General features: G+C 38.5%; 1 protein-coding gene across 2 annotated transcripts in view; it reads left to right on the forward strand.

Annotated features, from left to right (window-relative positions):
- INPP4B (inositol polyphosphate-4-phosphatase type II B) overlaps positions 1-20,514 on the forward strand; it is a 321,293-nt gene that overhangs the window by 282,773 nt on the left and 18,006 nt on the right. The window contains exon 25 of one of the 2 annotated variants that reach the window (XM_068188034.1): positions 1,491-6,774. The exons of the other annotated variant lie outside the window; for it this stretch is intronic. Within the exon in view, the coding sequence (XP_068044135.1) occupies positions 1,491-1,623 (133 nt within the window). The 3' untranslated portion in view covers positions 1,624-6,774. Of the gene's footprint in view, positions 1-1,490; positions 6,775-20,514 lie in introns of those variants that run through there. 2 annotated transcript variants of the gene reach the window in all.

The raw sequence follows: 20,514 nt of genomic DNA on the forward strand, positions 1-20,514 counted from the left end.
TATGTACTTTCACTTTGTCAAAATACCTGCATGTTGGCTTTCTTTGCTGCTTAAATGCTCTTCTATCTGTTCCTAACTTCCCCTGTTTAACAGCAGACAAACCCAGGGAGCATTGAATGAATCGGATGATCCTGAAACAGGCTGTCTAACTGATAACAAGCCAACTTCTCGACACTTCTATCCTGTCGCCTTGCTGCTTGTCAGCTCACACTTGCTGGTTGTGTGGCTTATTTTAAGTCTTGCTTTGCTATTAGCCAAATATCAATAAACTTCACTTGTGTTCCTTTCTTTTCTACAAATAGCAACAAACTAACTCTAGAAAAAAGGAATCATGTTGTAATATTTCTACCGTCTCAGACCCCAAGGATTCATCTTTAAGATACCAATGTCTGAAATGTACTGTGTTTTCATTCTTTTTTCTGAACTCCGAGAAGTATACTATGCATTGAGTGAATTGATTTGTTCTTTCTGTTCATGGTAAAGCTTTCCTAATGTAATTAGCGCAGAGAAAGCCCACTTACAATGCTGTCACTGTATAGAAGTTGTGGAATCCTGAATGCTTGAACCCCTCTTTCCAGAGTAATTAGTCTGACAAAAAAAAAAATAAATTAAATTAATTTGCACAACACAAACTAACCCCTAGACAAATATGGCAGGGCAATGGTTTGTGAGACTTACCTTTCATTGTGTTTTTTTCATTGTTACTAACTGATGGGATTGTTTTTGTTTAATAAATGATTATTACTTTGCTACAACTAACCCTTTTCTGTAGAGTAAATAGAATATAATAAGTTCTGTTTTGTAATGAAATGAGCCTGTTTGTAATTGTTGCTTTCGTTGCTTTTACTTTCAAGACACTTTTATATTCTTTTTAACAAAGTACTGTTTATGTCTTGATGCACCACTTTGGCAGTTGTGACTTTTGTACTGTATGTGAACGAACATCCTTCCTTTATAAAGCAGAGGTGGATTGGGCTGTTTGAAGAGCCATTCTCTTTTTTTCATTGCAAAGCTGAACATACAGGAAATGAAGCAGAGATGAAAATTTCCTTCACAAATATCTAAGACCAGACTTAATAAAATTCCTTATTCCTAGAATGCGCATTTTAGGGCAACGTACACTCGCACATATATAGCAAACAAACTGAAAAAAAAAGGTATGAAAAGGTTTAAAAGGCAAATATATTTCTGGAATTAGAACAAAATGTATCATTAAAGTATTTAATTTTTTTTACTGAACTTTAAACCACAAGGGCAGATATATTAGGGGGGATGGAAAATCTTATCACCTATTTCTGAGGGCAATAACTGTACTGGGCCTGGCCTTGGATTTAATTCTGTAAGATGTATCATCACTCGTGGAAAACAAAATGTAGAGTTGAATCCTTGTTATTTTTACTCCAATTGTTGCTGAAACTCTGCAATGAACAAATAAAGCATATTTATTTATTCTGTGTTTCATGAAGTTGTACTTTTTCCCCTTTCACTAGAGAAGGATGCCGCATAGAGAATGTTCTGAAGAATGTCAAATGCAGAAAGTATGCATTCAACATGATACAGCTGATGGCTTTCCCAAAGTACTACAGACCTCCAGAGGGGACATATGGAAAAGCTGACACCTAAGTTTAACAAAAGTGTAATCAGGAGCATATATCATGCTAATTAGTGAATATAACAACCGCTGTTTATGACATATGAATTGGGAATGTATAACCAGTGGAGGTGTTATTTTTATCAGGTTTTATCACTTTACATTAAAATTAATCTGGTTAGTCATTATGAAATAAATACCATGAAAAAGCAATGGACTGGATATTTTGAAAATCAAAAATATTCAACTTATCTTTGTGAAATTGAAGCTTAGTATGTCTCATAAGCCAGCTGGAATTAGTTCCTGGGGTCATTTGATTGAAGATTAAAAATGGAAATGGTAGTTGCTGTAGGAACAGAGATTAGTAATCTGGAAGGTGGCATTCTGACTCCAAACCAAATCCTGAGATTTGATTTAAGGGGTCTCTTGCTGCTGGAAAAGGTGTTTTCTGTAACCAGCAGAGTACTGAGGTCTTGGTCACTAATGATTAAACCCTTCACAGAAATGTTTATGAAATTGGTAATTACCATTAGCTTCTTTACATAAGCATGGTAACTTCATAATATGTTTTTAGTAATTGCAGACTTTAATTTCAGTAATTCCATTCTGATTCCCTGTGGTTCATTTGGTTATATCACTCTTGGTTTTCTGTACCCCAGCCAAATACCACTTATTTCACTTTCGCATAAATCACACTGAAATTTGGGAGATTAATTCCACAAGTAAGGTGACCTGAATTTGACCTCCTATTTAGTGTAAACCCTTAAAAGTAAATTTTCTTTAGTGGTAGGGAAAATAAGTTGTATATACAGGAGTTAATGTATCTTTAGACTATGAAAACATGTTTATTATTACAAAGCCTAAAATAAATGTTATGAGTAAACTGCTGTACTAGGACTAGTTAGCCACTGCAGCTGATTTATATCAAATTTGTAATGCTGCAGGTAGATACTCTAGGATGAAGAGATATCAGCTTTAAAAATGAATGTTAATGTTCTGCCAGCTTGTGTTAGTCCTGAAATTTGTCTTGCAAAGAACATTTGTGTTTTCTAATTGTATCTATTTACTACCACCTTCTGCCTCCCAGAGAGAAATACAATTTAAAATTCCCAGGTATTCACTGGTTACTGACCTTTATGTAATGCCTTCTTTTCATATCTAGCACAGAAGTATGAGAAATTTATCCTAATGAAACTACCCTGGGAATTTGAGCATCTGTAGGAAATTGTAATTGCCATGAATAAAGAAGTAAATGTTTGCTTACTCCTATGGAAGTTAAAGAAATCTCTGTACACCATGAGTTTTAATTTGTTCTTTTTAATCCATTAATACCCATTATACCCATCCATTACTGGGTATAAATCTGTAACTATGACAGAATTTACGAGACTGATTCTGCAAATTCTATTTGGGTGATCCATGGAACTGATCTATCATTTGGCTAAAATTAAACCCATCTTGTATATTTGCAAGATCAGGCTTCAGAGTTTGTAGGAAAACATCAGAAAGAGATCCTTGTTCTAATACTCATTGACTTCAGTGGAGCCAGAAATTCACCTATATAATATATTAACTTTTGGAACTTTTGGAACTTTTTTTTCCAAGAAAAGTAGATAATATAAGTAGTATTTTGGTGTATTAGTTTTTTATTTCTATTATATAATGTGCTATCATTAATTGCTTCCTTTTTCTTGGAATGTATTACTTTGGTATATGTCAGAAGGCTTGACAATGCATCACAGATAAGCTCAGACTGATGAGAACATTATGCCTTGATTTCTTCTTGTCATGTACCAGTAGAAGTGGGCAGTACTCATTGGGTGGCTAGATATGTGCATAAATTAGTGTTTGTGTCTATGAATATAATGTAGCTGATCTGTGTGAAACTTTTTTGTGGATTTATGGAGCATAATCCTTCCTAGAAAAGTAATGTTTTCTTCTGTCAGGCTGCTGCACTAGCCCTCACTATACACATGTTTATTATTAGCTTAAAAAGCCCTACATGTGCAGTTTAGAAATAGTGATATATTCCTCATGGATCTCTGAAATAACCCCCAGGTATGCAGTAGGGAATGCCAACCACTGTACAGTAGTTCTGAAACTATCTGTAAAAAATCTCAGTGAGGATGGTGTTCTCTGCTGGGTGCTATAGGTACCTAGACTTCTTTACCTGAGTCCCATTGGCATTCTGTCAAGTTAAAAATATTAAATTATTTAGATTTTCTTGTCAGGAAAATAGTCTTTCAAGATTTTGCCTCAGCATTTTAATCCTTCCTGGGCTCAAAATTGCTGTTGTCACTACCGTGTTATTTTTGTGTTGAAGTTGTTTTTCATGTTGAAGCCATGGATTTGATGAGGAGAAAGAAAAAATGGCGCTGGATTACTGTCCTTTTTGTTTTAACAGCCATTCACAGTATATTCTTGTGAAATTAAATGACCTCTTATTTGCTAAAGATAATTAAGACAAAACCACAAACACGTCAGTCAGCTGCAGTGAAACTTCATTGGGCTTGGGCCATTACAGAAGAGTTGGCTAAGTTTTGTGCTAAATAGTACTGCAATTTTTCTCACTAATGTTTGGATTGGAACATTTGTTGTAGGTCAGGAGAGCTTTGTAAAACCTGCTGAAGTCCTCCAAGTCTCCTGGAAAAGCCTCATTGCTTCAGTAGCAAAACAGGCCCAAATGTTTTCTTGTTTGGTCATTGCCTGCTGGGGGCTACTGTGGTCCCTGTGGGCAAAGGCTGTGCCATCAGCTGACCATGGATTCAAAATTTGTGGGTTTTCTGGTGTGCCTTTTATGAAGAAACAAAGAGGGGTTTACTGCAGGTTGATGGCTGTGTTACTTGGAGTACATTTACTCTTTGTAGCAGCTGCTTCCAGCCCTGTGGGTTGTTTGAATGTCTAAAAGAGGAGTTAAATTATCCCTGGGGTCTTGCACATTATCTTTTAGCTCACTGCAGATTTCAGATGAGTAAAACTACACAACTTAATTTTTATAACCAAACTACATTGGTTTTTTTTTGCAGAGGGATAAAGTAAGCATAGTGATTTTCATGGTGGCTTCACAAAAACTGTTCCATAACTCCTCTCTTAAAACTTTTGTAAGGTATACAATAATCTGCTTTTAGAGGAGGGCAGTTCTCAAGGGCTAGAAGATGAAAATTCAAAAATATATCTGGCATCTAAAGCCAAATTTTGTCTTACAGATGATATTATTTGTAGAAATCAAATCAGGATCTGTCTTGAGGAATTCTGAAATAAGGGCTTCTAGATTTCAATATTTGTACAATGCAACACACACTTACATCGGGGTTTTGTACCACAGAGCAATGACTAAATAGAGAGCTAGTCTAAAATACCTAAAAACATAAGGAAAGGAATGTTAAAGTATTTTTTTTTTTCCTAGAAATGATTGTAATATTGTTATAATACATAACATGTCTATGACTGACATAAAGCAGGGAGGTCTTTTTTGTGAAGTCTTTTGAGGAATTTAAAATATATTCTGATTAATGTTTATGCTTTGGCTTTTATGGAGCAATTAAGAAAAAAAATTAATTATGTTATCTGATTTTTGTCTATGTGAAACTATGTATTTTGATGGAATCCTAGCAATGTCTGTGTTATAAAGAAAAAATAATTTAGGAGGACAACTGAAACAAAATATTAACTGAGAAGTAGCCTTAATGAAGTCCTTTGCAATGTTAATTTTTTGCTGTCTGAATTTTGCCATTACGTAAGTGAAATGAAGAAATTAACAAACAATTTTGTGTCAAATCAATCTCTCCTGATGAAAATTCACTTAGTTGCAGTGGAATAACTTGTAATGGCATTCTAAATCTTCACTAGTAATTTTGGTATAAAGAAGTGCAGCACTTCATTCTGAAGCCTACTCTATAACATGCCTATTAAATGTGTCAGAAAAAAACCTTATTTTTATTTCTAGATTAAACACAAGTTCCAAGAAATCCTTTGGTCCATTTTTAAAAAAAGCAGAAAATGCACTGAATGTCAACCAGTGTAATAAGGAAAGGAATTGCATTGAAAACTATGCAGCAAAATTACTTGCATGAATTAATGTATGTAATCACTTAACAGTCTTATACGTGCATTGTGTCAGTCGGTTATGTTGTAAACTTGAAACCATTGATATCTATATTTATGCTCTTTTTTATTACAAAGAGGTGTACTGTATAGGCAGTGCCATGAGACATGAATTTGCATCTTGCTTTTCACTTCCTTGCAGCTTAAAAGCAGATGTTTACAATGGAAATGCTTTAAAGTAATTTGCTGCTCTTGAAAACACAAACTTACCTTGTATATTGCACGTTTGCAAAAAAAAAAAATCAAATAAATGATTTTTTAGAGAGAATAAAAAATCACAGACCTCAATCCTTAAAGCATCCTTCCCTTAGCCATGCAACACCTCAGCTGTTGTGTTGCCAAGCATTCGGCTTTCACTCTGCAGGACTCAACATTTATTTTCTCTTTCTTTCATGGCATCTGCTGAATAAGTAATATAACAGCCATGACTATCAGCATGATACTCATGATCCAAGGCTAAAAACTTACATTTGCTCAGATATGAGCAAATACTTCAAGTTAAATAAACTATAAGACACTTGTGAACCAGTGTCTCCCTATTCCAAAGAACTGAAACCTAAGGCACAGGATTTGTGTGCTGACTGGAAAAAAGGGTTACAGTAGGAGTCTGACTATGATAAAAGAGTGCCCTGGACATGCCAGGTTCAGAGTAGTGAGATTTGAACCATGCTGCTCTTACTTAGAGTTCTAACTATTGGCAGGGGTGTTTGATTATTCTTTCCATGCATGCAAAAGGCTTTAAAAGTTTTCAGCACTTCTGTTTATGAATGGTCTGACTTTAAGACTTCTAAAATCCCAAATTACTCTGGTACTTGTTTTCTTTTTGTGTAGCTGTCCCTTGTGATGTCCCTGTCTTACATTCTGGAGCACACAGGGCTGCGTATAAGTAATGTTGACAGGACTTCAGTCCACAGCATGTGTTTTTCCAGAGAAACAAAGCACAACTATAGGAATTCAATGCTTTTTATATTTCAGGATTTATCACTTTTGTTTCATTGCTGTCTGTAAGCCATGTCCATTGTACACTATGTGTATATTTTTATTTAAATAAATTTAATGTTTATTTTTTATGTTTCTGACTTTTTTGTTTGTTATTTATTTTTCATTGTCATTGCGGTGGTGTTGCCCAGAGGGAGGATTGTCCATGCTGATGAGAGTGTGTTCTCTCCTAAAGGAGTTGGTGGAAGCCCACTCACAGGTCTCATCACCACTAGGAGCAAGGATTTAAGTTCTGATACAACAGTTAAAAGCCTGCAATGGGCAAAAATTAATAGTTCCTATTCTTCTTAGTCTTACCAAAACTTTCATCTCAGGACCAAGTGGGTCATGCATTTTCTAGTTCAAAGCAAACAAAACATTCACATGCCCACAAAGAAATCCCTTTCACATAACTGTTGATCTGTAATTCAGACAGGATCAACACTTTTCATAATGACGACTTTTAAAAAGGTGATGTGTCATGCTTTGTCTGGTATTACATCTTCACCATCTCAGTGACAGACCTTGGGAAATAATTATGGGTTGCTTCTGTACTGTTTTCTTGAGCTTCTGTTAGTATCTAGATTTATTATATGATTTCTCACCACAATGAAAGGTAAGTTCCCCATGGTTGGCTGAAATGTAGCAAATAGATTTTCTTTTTGGGTATATGATAAAATGTGGCTCATCTGTACTATCAATACTATGACTAGGAGGTGGTTGCATAATTTAGTATCTCTGTTTATATGTTAGCATTTTTAGTTTTACTAAAATATATTTAGTGAGATTTTGATTACTTGCAAAGTTCTTGATAACCTTTAGAAAACACTGGGAATTAGTGGTTCTTTGGAAATAAGTTAAACAGCTGTTACCATTCAGCTAACAGGAGCCTAGAAGTTTTGTCTCTTACTAATAAAACCTGAAAATCTTTTAAAATTACTTTGTCTCACTTTGCATGTTTATGGATTTTCTTTTCCTTGTAAATTGGAGGCACTTTTTTCTCACAACAATATAAGAGAGAAAAAGAGAACCTACAGCTGAAGTGAGATGATAGATTATTAATACGATATAAAAATATGTTTTCACCAATTCACTTTCCAATGTTACTTCAGGGCATGCTTGAGTATATGACGCTTTTGAACCACAGTCTGCAGGGTTCTACACTGGGCTGACCATTGCTGCCAGTAAGACAATGTTCATAAATAATGCTTCTGCTAGGCAAGAGCTGTCCTGTGAGTTCAGTGATGAATCTTGTACAAATCAGAGCCTTCAATTTGTATGTGACAGATGCTCTTTATAGAATTAAGGACAAGAAGGTTCTAGATGCAAACTAGACAGTGTGGTGCTTGCTATGCCCAACTAAACAGACCCTTTGCATTTCTGTGTAGGCTATCTGTGCCCAGTCCTAACCCAGCACATAAATGAGAAGTACACTTGCTCTGCTGCAGGGATAATTCTTGACATTATTAGAGGAGTAGATGTAAACTGCTTTTAAATAAGCTGGGATAAGAAGTTGAATTGAAAGATTTCTTCCATGTATTTGCTTACATTTATATACATACATATTATATTTACATTTTAATATTTTTGTATGTTGTAGGATAGGAAAGGGCAGTGACATGGAACTTGTGATATTTCTAGCAGTCAAATACAGTTTTGCTATTGGAAGTGTGGCACCAAAGATAGGCTTACATAAACAAAGCTTTGGCTTGTAGCATGCCTGGTGGCATGTGGTGACTCTAATGGTAAGTTGCTTCTGGGGAAAAAACAAACAGAGAGAAATGGGAAAGGGAAGGTGTTTCCCAGACTGGACTCTGCCATTCCTGTCCGGAGTTGTCACTAACTGAAGTGGAGCTTGGTCAGGGCAGTTCCGTCTGCTGCCAGGCTATAAGCTTGGTGTGCATGTGTCTTGGAGTTTCTCATGAAAACAAAAGGCTTCAGGAAGAGGAGGAAGGAAGGTGGCTAATTCTGTCCCAGTAGAAATCACTTTCCTAAGTGTCTGCTCCAGTAGTACCAGACCGCAGGTGCAAAGCTGGGAGAATAACAGCAGAAGAACAAGGAAAGAATACTTCTGTCTTTCCCCAACAAAGTCTACATGTTATATCCATTTTTCATGGAACAATAATTTTGATTGCTGCAATTTACAGGACTGCTGACTTGAACAAAATTAGAAACTGTCATAGATAAGCAGAGCAGAATTCAAACCTTAGGTCATACCATTCCTCAGGAGTTTCCTTTTAGAGGCAGAAAAGTTTAAGGTCTGGTCCTAAAGTCATTATTCACAAGCAAAGAATCAGAAATGGAGCACTTCAGGTGAGAAACTCCAAGGACCAGGTTTTGTGAGAGGTTTCAGAAACATTGATATTCCTGAACTTTGGTTCAGAACTGCAAAAAACATTTTGTTTGTACAAGGCCCCACACAGGAAGAACTTATTCACAGTCATGGCAAGGAAGTTGATGGCAGTTTCCTGTAAATTATTAAAATAAGTGGCTGATGCTAATGAACTTGCACACAGAAGGAAATATATGCCATCAACTCAGTCTCTTTAGAAGGACTTTTTTAGTGGAGTAAAATATTCAAAAGCATCTGAATGGGATCTGGTTTTGTTAGTAAGATGTAGTACCCAACTTTCTTGGGCACTTACCAGCATTTAAAAAACATCACGTAAATAGGAGCTTTAGTTTGGTTTCCTGCTTAAATCTAGGTAGATTCTCAACACTCTCAATTTAATTTATCTTCTCTCGTGTATGAAATACTACAGTCTGGCTTTTCCTATTTTTCAAACAAGACCAGAGTACCAGGAAATAGGGACAAGGTTGTGTCAAACAATGTATATAAATGGAGGCATCTGACTTGATGCTGTTTGCAGATGGAAACTCAAAGTATTTGTGACAAAGATGAGATTGATGTTACTGCAGTCAACATCTGGACTGGTTTCCAGCTGCCAAATACTGCTGCCTGCTCTGTAATATGGCAGCTCTCAGCCAGGCTCAACTGGAACTCAGTAATCCCAAAAGAAACCTCTCAATAAATCCCAGCCTTCTTGCCACTGAGCAATGTGAATTATGTTCTAGTGTTGAGGATTACTGGGCAAGCACAGCTGTCCCACATCACCCCATTACTGCATCATGGCAGGTGGGTTCTCTTTTCAGAGACCAGCTGTGTTGTGATGGTTATATGAGGGAACTCAAGAGTTCAGCTTATGGGATATATATGAAACACCCAGCAGATAAACGTGTAATAAAATATGAGAACACAGGTAATAAAATCAGGGACCAAAGAGATCTATGAACTAGGTAAGGAAGGTTATGTATAAGCTCTGCATTTTAGACTGCATTCAACTTTTATCTTCACCTGAGATGTTCTTGGAATTGGAAGATTTTGCTACTTTGTGACTGTGGTAGCAGTTGCGATGGACATAGACTACAGGATTATCAACATAAATATTAAAAATAACCTTGAACAAATAAGAGGATTGTTGTAAGGCTGTTGCTGATTGGCCAAACAGGTATAGTGCACATTCTTGTACAGGTAAAATTATTTTGAGGGAAAAATGGTTGTACCACTTTGTGCATTCTCCCAACAGCAAGGGACGAGGACATTGCTCAGCTGAGAAGGTAAGGAGTGTAAGAATGCAATCTCTTGTATGATTCATAAGAATTGTAGTCACATCCAAAAATTATAAAACATTTTAGAGATTGATTGCAAGTCCTAATGTAAATAGAAATTACTTGCTTATAAGTACTTTCAATTAAGTTTAAATAGATTAATTATTTACATTGTTCCACAGGAATATTTGTTACAAATCAAGGTAATTTTCAGCATGAATTAAAAACAACCCCCAGCCTCACAAAATAACATTAGCTAGTATAAAACAATACTTCTAATGGCTACCTTTATCTCCTCATGATACACCACCTCCATGCTTTATTGAAAGAGAAGATTATTTTAAAAATTTTAAATCAAGGTTTTTACTTTTTTTATATCAGTAAAATAGATAATTTTAATACCAGAGAAATAGAAGTGATCATTTCATCAGTGGGAAGTATTAGCTGTTAGCAGGTTTTTTGTGTGTGAATCCAGTTGGTGTGCTTAGTTATAAAATGCTGAATAAGAGTTTAATAAACAAAAAAGTGGAGCACCCAGTTTATATTCATGTATTCATGGGCATAGTTAATGGACATCAGCAGGGGAGATGTGATCCCACACTTTTTAAAAAACAACAGAAAAGCAGTGCACACCAAGCAATTCCCTTTTGCATTAAACTTATTAAGTCAAATCAATTTTTACAAGCACATAGACTAGAGTTCTGGCGCTTAATTCCTTTTGATCTTCTGCCTGCTAAATTCTGCTTCCCACTGTGCTACCATGCAGTTTAGTTTTAACAGATCATTTGTTTGGACACCATTAAAATGAAAATATTACAACTTCTAGCACTACTGAGGCACTGAAATGCCTGTCAAGTTATTAACTGTCTGCACACACGCGCACACACACAAATAGCCATTTGCACAAGGGAAAATTCTAGAGTTAAGAAAATGCTGCTGTTATGTTCAAGAGCATGAAGCACACAAAATACAGGATCTTGACTTTTGCAAAGCCAGCATTACAAAATATTCCCTCTAATTTCTGTGCTTGAGGTGCAGCTCCCATAGCTTTTAGGTGTCTGGAGAAGAAGACTGCTATGATGTGACAGGTTTTAAATGGAAGATTTTGGGGCAGAGTCAATTGATTTTTCTTTTAATTACAATATGACGTTAATTCAAAACTCTTTCCCATGATTAGTGTTCTGAAAGGCACATTTCCTAATTATGGATTCTTTTTTCAGCTGAGCACTACTTAGTGTTAGTATAAGGTGTTTTCTGTGCAAGTAATGCACATCTTTGGCATGAGGGTTTTCATTCTCCTTACATCTTTCTGTGAGGAGCATCATAAAATGTTTTAAATATTTCAATATCAATCATGCTGTGATTATACAACTTTTATTTTTTTTTTCTTAGAAAACTAGTAGTTCACTGACTTTTAGTGATGGGCCTAAAAACAGATCTTACTCCCAGGTGTGCTCCACTTGGGGGAGATTCACATTGGTTTGAGCACCAAGAGTTTGAATAGCCCTAAAGGCTGATGGATTGCTGATAAGGGCTGGTATGGCCCTTAGCCACCACCTCGTGGAGCCTCAGTATCAAAGAAAATGAGATCTTGAGCTCACACACAGATTAACTCATTGCTCTCCTTAGGGAGGTGGGTCTGGAAGAAGGGTGGTAGCACCTTAGCTGGGAATGGAATTGTGTGGCTCCAATGACCTTCCGGTATTTTCATGGCTTGTGATTACACTCTCATGGATCATAAATACTGTCATAATCCTGTGGCCTACTAAATACCCTGACCTTTTGTCTTGGTCTAACACCTCTTATCTCCTTTTTAAGTAATGATCTAATTAGTAATTAATGATTTAATGAATAACCTACTTAAACAGATATGAGTTCATGTCCTCAGAAAGGATAGTATTACAAAAGATAACCAGACACATAAGGAGTTCGTTCCTTCTATGGATTAAATACCCTGGTGAGTCTTGATCTGAATCATCCCTATGTCAATAAATCCCTGCCACTATGAGCAATATAGATCTATGACACCACAGGAATCTTCTAGGACCTAGTTTTCCTCTGGCAGATTTTTTTTTACAATCTCGCTTCCTGCTTTCATTGCTTGTCTGGGAACTTGGGAATATGGATAAAGAACTGGGTCAGGAGAACTGTTGTACAAGCTTTGCTCTTTGAGCCCTTGCAGAATTGCTCAACAGAGAACGCTTAAAAATTAAGGCAAAAGTGCAGGCTCAGCAAACAGTGTGTACAAGTCGTGCTACCAAGTTATACCTCAAAAGCAGGAATCAGATCCACCAGGAGAAAATTCTGCGGGACAGCTTTGCTTTGGATGTGCCAATTGCAAATAGGGAGCACTTCAGTAAAACATAGGGGTCTGGATAAGTTCAGATTTTATTATGCAGTAGGGAAAATATGGCAGATTAGCCTTTTTGGATCTAGGTTAAGTAGAACTTATCCAAGGCTTGGAAAATTTAGGTCTTAAAGTGAATTTTCACTAAACTTGTTAAGAAGACAAAGTTATGATGTGAATTCCAGTGAGAGAACCAAAGCTCGCAACCTGTAACAAAATCATTCTAATCATGAGGCAAAGGGATCAGCTAGTACCCACCTAATGTTCTGCAGGATAATGCAGTTCAGGAAATTTCAGGTATAATTGCCATTTACCTTCTTCAAAATGCACATTTGTTTCATCTATCAGGTATAGAACACATTTTGTTCTGACTTTCATTGCACTTCTTTAACTTGGGCTTGAGTCTTGCATCCAAGGCAGGATGAACATAGATAAACTTGACATTCGTGGGTGCACATTTAATTTAATGTTTAATAGAAAATTATCTGGTCTAATAAAGTTTTGAAGTATCATCTGCTATAAGGATCAAGTGTACACCCACAAATATGAAGTTAATCTATGCTTATGTGTCTTGGTTTGAAAAGACAGGTGTTTGCTAAGGAAGGCAGGAGCCTCCCTTGAAATGGAGAATGTAAACCCCGTCCCTCCAATTTATTAGAATTTTGAAATTATGGGGCTCTCAGGCAAAGATATGGGAGTAGGAATAACAGCTCCTTATTAGGGAAAAAATAAAAGTAAAATAAAAATGCAGTGATGCAAAACAATGCTGACAGAGTCAGAATACGACCTGACACCCTCTGGGTCAGGGTGTTGGTAACCATGCAATTGAAATGGTGGCTGCAGTCCTCCTGCAGTGACAGATGTGGTTCTGTTGGAGCAGAGATCCTGTAGAAGGGTGGAGTTTCCCTCTGAAGGTCCAGTGGTGGTGTAGATGGGCCTGGTCTTCCTCTGGGAATCATCCAGTGGAAAAGAAAGCTGCTCCTCTGGGAATCCAGTGGTAAAAGGCTGCCTGTGGTGTTCCAAATCTCCTATTATATCCAGGTAGGAATGCTTGGCTCCTCCCCTGGGTGGAGCATCTCCCAGTGGAATGATGTAATTGTATCAGTCATGCAGTGACACTCACTGGCCCATTAACAGAAGATATTTCCTGGAGGGAGGATGGGTTGAGGAAGAGATAAAAGAAAAACTGGCCTACCTGGTTTTAACAGGTGGCCCAATTAACAGAAGGTAACTGCCCCACCTCTAACAGATGGCAACAGAATACACATCCCCAGCCACATCTTGCATTTCCAATCCAAGGCATTATGGAACTTAAATAGGACAATAAATTTGATAGCAGGAAAACAAACAAAAAAAAAAAGGTCTAGAAATAACATTCTGACAATGTTATTCATAACACAATCAAAACCAGGATTTGGATGGTTTTTAGTCCTAAATTTCCTTTTGGAAGGTTCGGTTTAATATTTTGATGGGGAATAACTAATACAGTTTTACTGGTAGTTGTGCTAGGGCCACAAGTCAGTGGAGAATCTATATGTAATGTACTTCTTATTTGGAAAAACATACTACTCATTCCATCTGAAATTAGATATTACACAAATGAAAATAGTTATAAAAATTAGCCAAATCGATCAGGAAAACTAAGTATAATGCATGTTGGTGTTTTGATAAGCATACTTCAAAATTATAAACTAGAATAGCAAGATCAGCCCTCTTGCATGGTACTAAAAACTTTATTCCACTTCAACAGTTTCCTCAATCATTTTTCCCAGGGTACTGCTCAGTTCATGACTGGGTTTGAAAGGAAATGTATCATAATATCTCCTATTTCTCTAATGCATTATTGAAACAGCAAAATGAAGATTAATAACAATTAAAGCAACTTAAATTGCACATCAGAACACAAGGCAGATAGGAGAGTTTTATATCTATTCCTATTTGAGGCAGATGGATGCTCGTAGTTACTTTGCTTACTCTTTACTTCCCTACAGCAATCCATGTCACAGGACCTTAACCTTGTAATCTTGGCAGGATGTGAAACTCAGCTATTTCTTTGTCTGGTGTTTGCTAGTTTTTATTGGCTGATAATCTTCATCCTCTTCCACCATCTAGAAAAGGACATAAAGCAAAAGGAAGAAGGTGTAGTTCACAGTGTCGTAGTTTGACATGGAAGTGAATTTTTTCAGGAAGTTGGGTCAAACCAATCAGTGGTCAGGTTTGGATATTGGCACCTGGAGTGACCACTGAAGGTATGGATACGCCTCTGAGAACACAGGGGGTTAAAAGCAGGAACTCCCAGCAGCTCCCTCTCTTTGGTTCCGGTCAGGTTGCTGTGCAGATCTCCCCTGCCCAGCCACGGGCTGGGTGGGGGAGGGGAAGCCATGAGGCCTGGTCGAGGTGAGCCGAGGGGGCTGAAGGACTGGAACCGAGCCAGCTCCTGTGGACGGAAGGGTGGAGAGAAGCAGAGATGCCTTGTCATCCTCCCCCCTCCCCAGAGGCAAGAGACAGAGAGTCCAGATGGCACCTGTAACTTTGCCGGCGGAGGAGAAGGAGGTGGGGAGAGGTGCCCAGCCTTGGCCTTGGGAATTGGCTGCTGGGCAGAGATTTCAGCCGTCCAGGGAGTCTGAACTTTTAACCCTTTCCTGAGAAATGAAGGCTTTGTAAAATAGTACTCCTCTTAGATTTGAAGTAGAAGAGAGACAGTCTGGGATCCGAGATGATGGAAGAGGAAATTGTTGAGTTGGAAGGAGATGATGGAGTGGCTTGTTGCTGGACTTTTCTTGTTAGCCATAGACTGAACCAAATTCTCCTGACAGAGGCTGCCCTTAGGGGGGTGTGGTGGTGGGCCAAGAGACCTGTTTCAATGACTACCAACAGAGGAATGGAGAGAACAGAGGAAAGCTGAAGAGGGTGTGGGGAGGCCCTCCATCCTCAGAGAAGAAGAAGAGAAGGAGAAGATCTCTGTTCTTGGACCCTCAGCCCCAGGGGGAAATGGGGGCGACTGTAGTCCCGAGATGAGATGCTGAACTGTTGTTTCTTTTGGTCCTTGGCAAAGCATCCTTAAAGGAGCCCTATGAGCAGTCTGTCCATGCACGGTGGTGAGAGCACTGTGACATGGAAAGGAGAGTGTCACCATGGCAGATTTTCTCCGGGTGGTTGCCATGTGTGACATGGAGACACAAGGGTGGCAGTTGTATTTCCTGGGGGATCTGTGGCACAGGAGAGATTCCTGTCTCCCTTGATGGACTGAGTATTGATTATCTGAAGGGTGGCAACTTGATCAGGATCCTGAGTGATGTCTCACTGTGGGTTCATTTGGAAATTAGGTGGGAGGAGGAGGAGTGTTTTGGGAGGTCTTCATCCGTGATTTAGTGTTTGTGTGTTTATAGTAGTAGTAGTTTAATAAGGTTTTTTCTTTGTTATTAAGCTTGGGCCTGCTCTGCTCTGTTCCTGATTGCATCTCACAGCAATTATTTAGGAAGGTGCATTTTCATGGGGGCGCTGGCGTTGTGCCAGTGTCAAACCATGACACACAGTAATATGTATTTTTCTTCACAACAATTTGTGTATATATATTGTGCACCAGTGGGAATACAGAGACGTAACACTTTTTGTCTGTATACCTTATTCTACAGCAAATTACCATCACTGTGGTGATATATTCTTGAGTTTGAGATGTAGATTTCAGCAGTAAAAATGCTACTGATCACAGTTTTCTGAGTTGCTAACTGCATTGAGATTTTGCAAATGATGCAATATATAACACATTGCCATCACAGTTCTGAGACTGCAATCTAAATTTTATGCTGCTTTATTCCATTTGACCTGCTGGAGGAATTGTGATGAATTCCACGCATCAAAATGTTTCCAAAAGAAAATTAAATTTTCTCTCATTGATGAATTAGGTATCATTAGGTATCACATTAGGTATCACATTTTAAAATTGCATGGGGTTTATAAGATGAATCTTTATTAAAATGCCATTTTTATTAGTATATTTGTAGGTAGTTGATAACTCATTCACTGTTTCTTTTCCCTGTAGACTTTTATAACAGGTTATTTATATCTGAACTTACTATAACAAAAAGAACAAGACAAACAATGGTCCAAATAGATGGATATGGGAAAAATAGTTGTGCACTTCTATGGAATGTCAGATTCTATTGCTTTATTCAATAGAATTCCATAGGACTTGAGACTAGAAGAAATTATGAACTCCTCTGTGCTTCATGTTATAAGAGGTACTTCTACTTTAAAACCAATTACTTTAATTAGACTGAAGGACTTCACTCTTTAGAAATACATCATTAATTGCTTACAAAACCCAGAGATTTCCTTAAGTCCTTTGGATGTGGTATGACATGAACCAGATAAAGTATGCCCAGATAATCCCATATACCTGAGAGCAATACAAATCACAAGGCCATTGCCAGTTCTTCTCAGAGAGTTTCCCATCTGACCATGACTGGTTCCCCACATATGCGTACAGACTCCTTAGTGGGATGTGTAGGAATCACCTGAAAGCTTTCTCATGTGCTCCTTTCCACCAGGAGGGGTTATTTTATCCAGTGTTGCCTAGTGAATGCAAAGCCATTCAGCATGGGAAATAGATGAACCTTGGCCACATTTAGATAAAGGAAGGAGCACTTTTGCAGCTTAGCTCATGTCAGGTTCATGTGAGGTAGTCCTTAGTTTTAGGACAGGCAATTCAAAAACAGCAAGTTGAAATATATAATCAAGAATTTTATGTTAAAGTGGAGACTTGGTTTATGTCACTTCTGTTGTCTATATTCAGTCTAATTGCCATTTACATTCCTAGGAGAAAAATGGCCACAGCCAGAAACATCATAAATGCAATTCTTTAAGGAATGTGTGACCTGTCCTCTAAAGATACTAGTCTTTATCTAAGTTAGGAAAGGACTAAATAGGGAGTTCTGAAAAGCAGTTTAAATTAGACAACTATAGCCAAAGTTAGGATTTCTGAATCCCAGCCACAGTAGCTACCAGCTGTCAGTGTTGTTCAGCTGAGGAAAGGAAAAGGAAGCTGTTGTTAAAAAAGCACAGAGGAGCCTAAGATGTGTTAGAAAAGGCATTTTCACGAATGCTCAAGGTATGGAAAAGCAAGATAAAAGCTGTTCTAAGGAAGTGAACCTGGGGTTGTCTTGATATGTCTGTAAAACGTTGCCAGCCTGCAAAAATTCAGTACCAAAAATCCTTTTTAATAATCAAGAAGCGCATCTTGAATTCAGCCAGCAACAACATTTACTCTGCAGTGACATTAAAAGTAAGTAATTTATGACTGTAGCCCTTAATCTATTTGCAGACAAGACAGTAATATTGAAAGCTGGCTATTGGTCAAACTGCTTATCTACTTTAATTTTTTACTTGGTGAAAGGACGTTTTGAAATGAAAGGTAAATAAAATACTTTTCAGCTACATGTAGGGACTTAGTGGCTCTCTCTTTCTCTGTGCTAATTCAATAGCAAAGCCTGTGCTGAGCCATAAGGTCAAGCTTTTTAACTTGGAAAGGTTAGAAATCATTGTTATTGAAAGCAAGGCAGACAGCACAGCAGGTATGGCCGTCAGTGGAATACCTGCCAGCCCCATGACCTGAGTAGCAGTGGGAGGGGGATGCAAGACTGCCATTTCAAGGGAAAGAACCAACAACCACATTGCTTTAAGCATCTGGATTGTGAGATTAAGCTGACAAATAAAGCAGCAGCTTGAATACCATATCCTGAATTCCTCTCTGCAGAGACATGCTTCTCTGAGCTTGGAGGAAATGTAAGGAGTTGCTGAGACTTGCACTGAAATCACAGAATAATCACAGCAGTGCTGACAATAATTTTTTTGGCAGTTTTCACATCTGCACGGCTATAAAAAGCAATGGCATTTAAATATACAGCAATACATTGGCTGCCCCAAATACCCCTTGGTCTCCTCCCTTCCAAAATGGCTTCCCTTTGTCTTGAAGGAAGAAACATAAATGAGGCAATTCTCTCTTCAGAAGTTGCTGCATGTCAGTGAAATAGTGAATAGACAGCACTTCCAAAAAATCTCTTTTAATGGCACTTAGCTAGTTAAATAGACGGCTTTAGCAATCATTCCAAATAAAATCAGTTCTCCTTGGGAATATTAAACATCTTGGGACTGAATGTTGGTTGGTTTTTGTGGAGGTAGGTTTGGGGGTTTTGTTTCTCTGTATAGCCCTTCAAGACACATTTCAGGTATAACCACTAATGAAAGCAGCCCTGAGTGTAAACCCTCTGACAGACAAGGGAGAACGACAGATCTCCTTGGGTCTGGTGCCACAGGAAGCACCCTGGAGAAAAACGATCAATCCAAGCACTTCTCTCAATTCCTCACAGAGACATTTTTCATTATTGGCATCATGCATGGGCAGGTGGGAATGTTGTTAACATCCAGAAAACCGGTGTGTTTTGGTAAGTTAATCTTGGTAAGTTAATTTGTAGTTTGAAAGGGAGACAGATATATGGGGGAAAAAAAGCTCCCAGCAAGAGCCAACATTTCATGTTCCTCTGCACCACCATCCCACTCCAAGAACCCCCTTCTGCAAAGTCAGACTCTCTCTGTTTTCCAGGGAGGGTTTTCCAGAGTTCTGTGTTACTGTCCACGGTGGGGACACCCTGCAGGCCAGCACAGCTGTCTGTGACCCTCCTGCCAAAGCTCCTCGGGGCTGTCTCACTGCAGGGACAGAACTCTCTGGAAGGTGTGGGGAGAAAAGGGGGACCTTTGGGATGCTCTGAAGAGTGTGTTTGAGGAAGGCAGTTCTTCTGAATGGTGTCAGAGCCCCGTGGCAGGGCTGCAGAAGCCCTGGGGACACCCAGGGAGAATCTCTAAGGCTGTGATGGGCATGCGGCCTTCTCCTCGAGGAGCTGGAGGATCTGTGTTGTGATGGTGGTTTTCCTCCTGAGGAAGCTGCCATTTATCAGCGAGGTGAGGCAAACCCTTCACGAACTAAAGGCTCCATCTTGACAGGATGAGCTGGACGGGAAGGGCAGATCCATTTTTTTTAAAAAAGAAAGAAAATAAATCAGCTTTCTCAAGTGAAGCTTGTTGCACAGGGTCTCCACTACTGCTGCAGTGAGCGTTTGGAGAGAAGACACAGGCGGCCTCAGACCCCCTCAGAGCCATGATAGGGTCATGACACAGGCTCCTCTCAGAGCCATGACAGGGTCAGGGTGGAGTCCCTGAGGGGATCGTGCCTTGCCCATGGCCTCAGAGCACGGACCATTTCAGCAGGGAATTGGTATTTCCCAGAGGGATTGCATCAAACCTGCTTGTGCAGCACAGCCATGGATGGCAACACTGCAATGACAATGAATAATGGAAATAATGAAAACTCAGGATCTTCACAACTTCAGAATCCATTACTTTGCAACCTAACAGCATGCAAAAGGGAGTACCTTTAATTCTCTTCCTGTTTTTAAAATCTGCTTGCAGAATGAAAAAGAACAATCGAGAGCAAGCTGCCTGTGACAGATTCCAGGATATGTACTGGTGGGTAGTTGCTTTTGCCTACAAACCCAGTGTTATTGAAATTCCTTGCACTGCTGCAATCCTGCCCTGCTGGCTCTGGCAGCAGAACTTGTCAACTTGTTCTTTTAGGCTCCATGGGCTCTTTTCCCACAAATATGCTACATCAGGAGGTGAGAGCTGAAAATAGTACACCCTTGCTTTGCCTGTGCCCCGATTTTTAAATATTTGGTTTACCCACCAAATATTAGATACAAAATCGCAAAGGAAACTACTCTAAAAAATTAAAAAATACTTAAAAATATAGATTTATAACTCTTTTTCCCAAACTGATTTCATACTCTAGAGCAGATGGGAGCATTTATTGTGGATGTTATCTGGATGAACT

The sequence above is a fragment of the Anomalospiza imberbis genome, chromosome 4 (assembly GCF_031753505.1).
Source record: "Anomalospiza imberbis isolate Cuckoo-Finch-1a 21T00152 chromosome 4, ASM3175350v1, whole genome shotgun sequence".
Lineage (NCBI taxonomy): Eukaryota > Metazoa > Chordata > Aves > Passeriformes > Viduidae > Anomalospiza > Anomalospiza imberbis.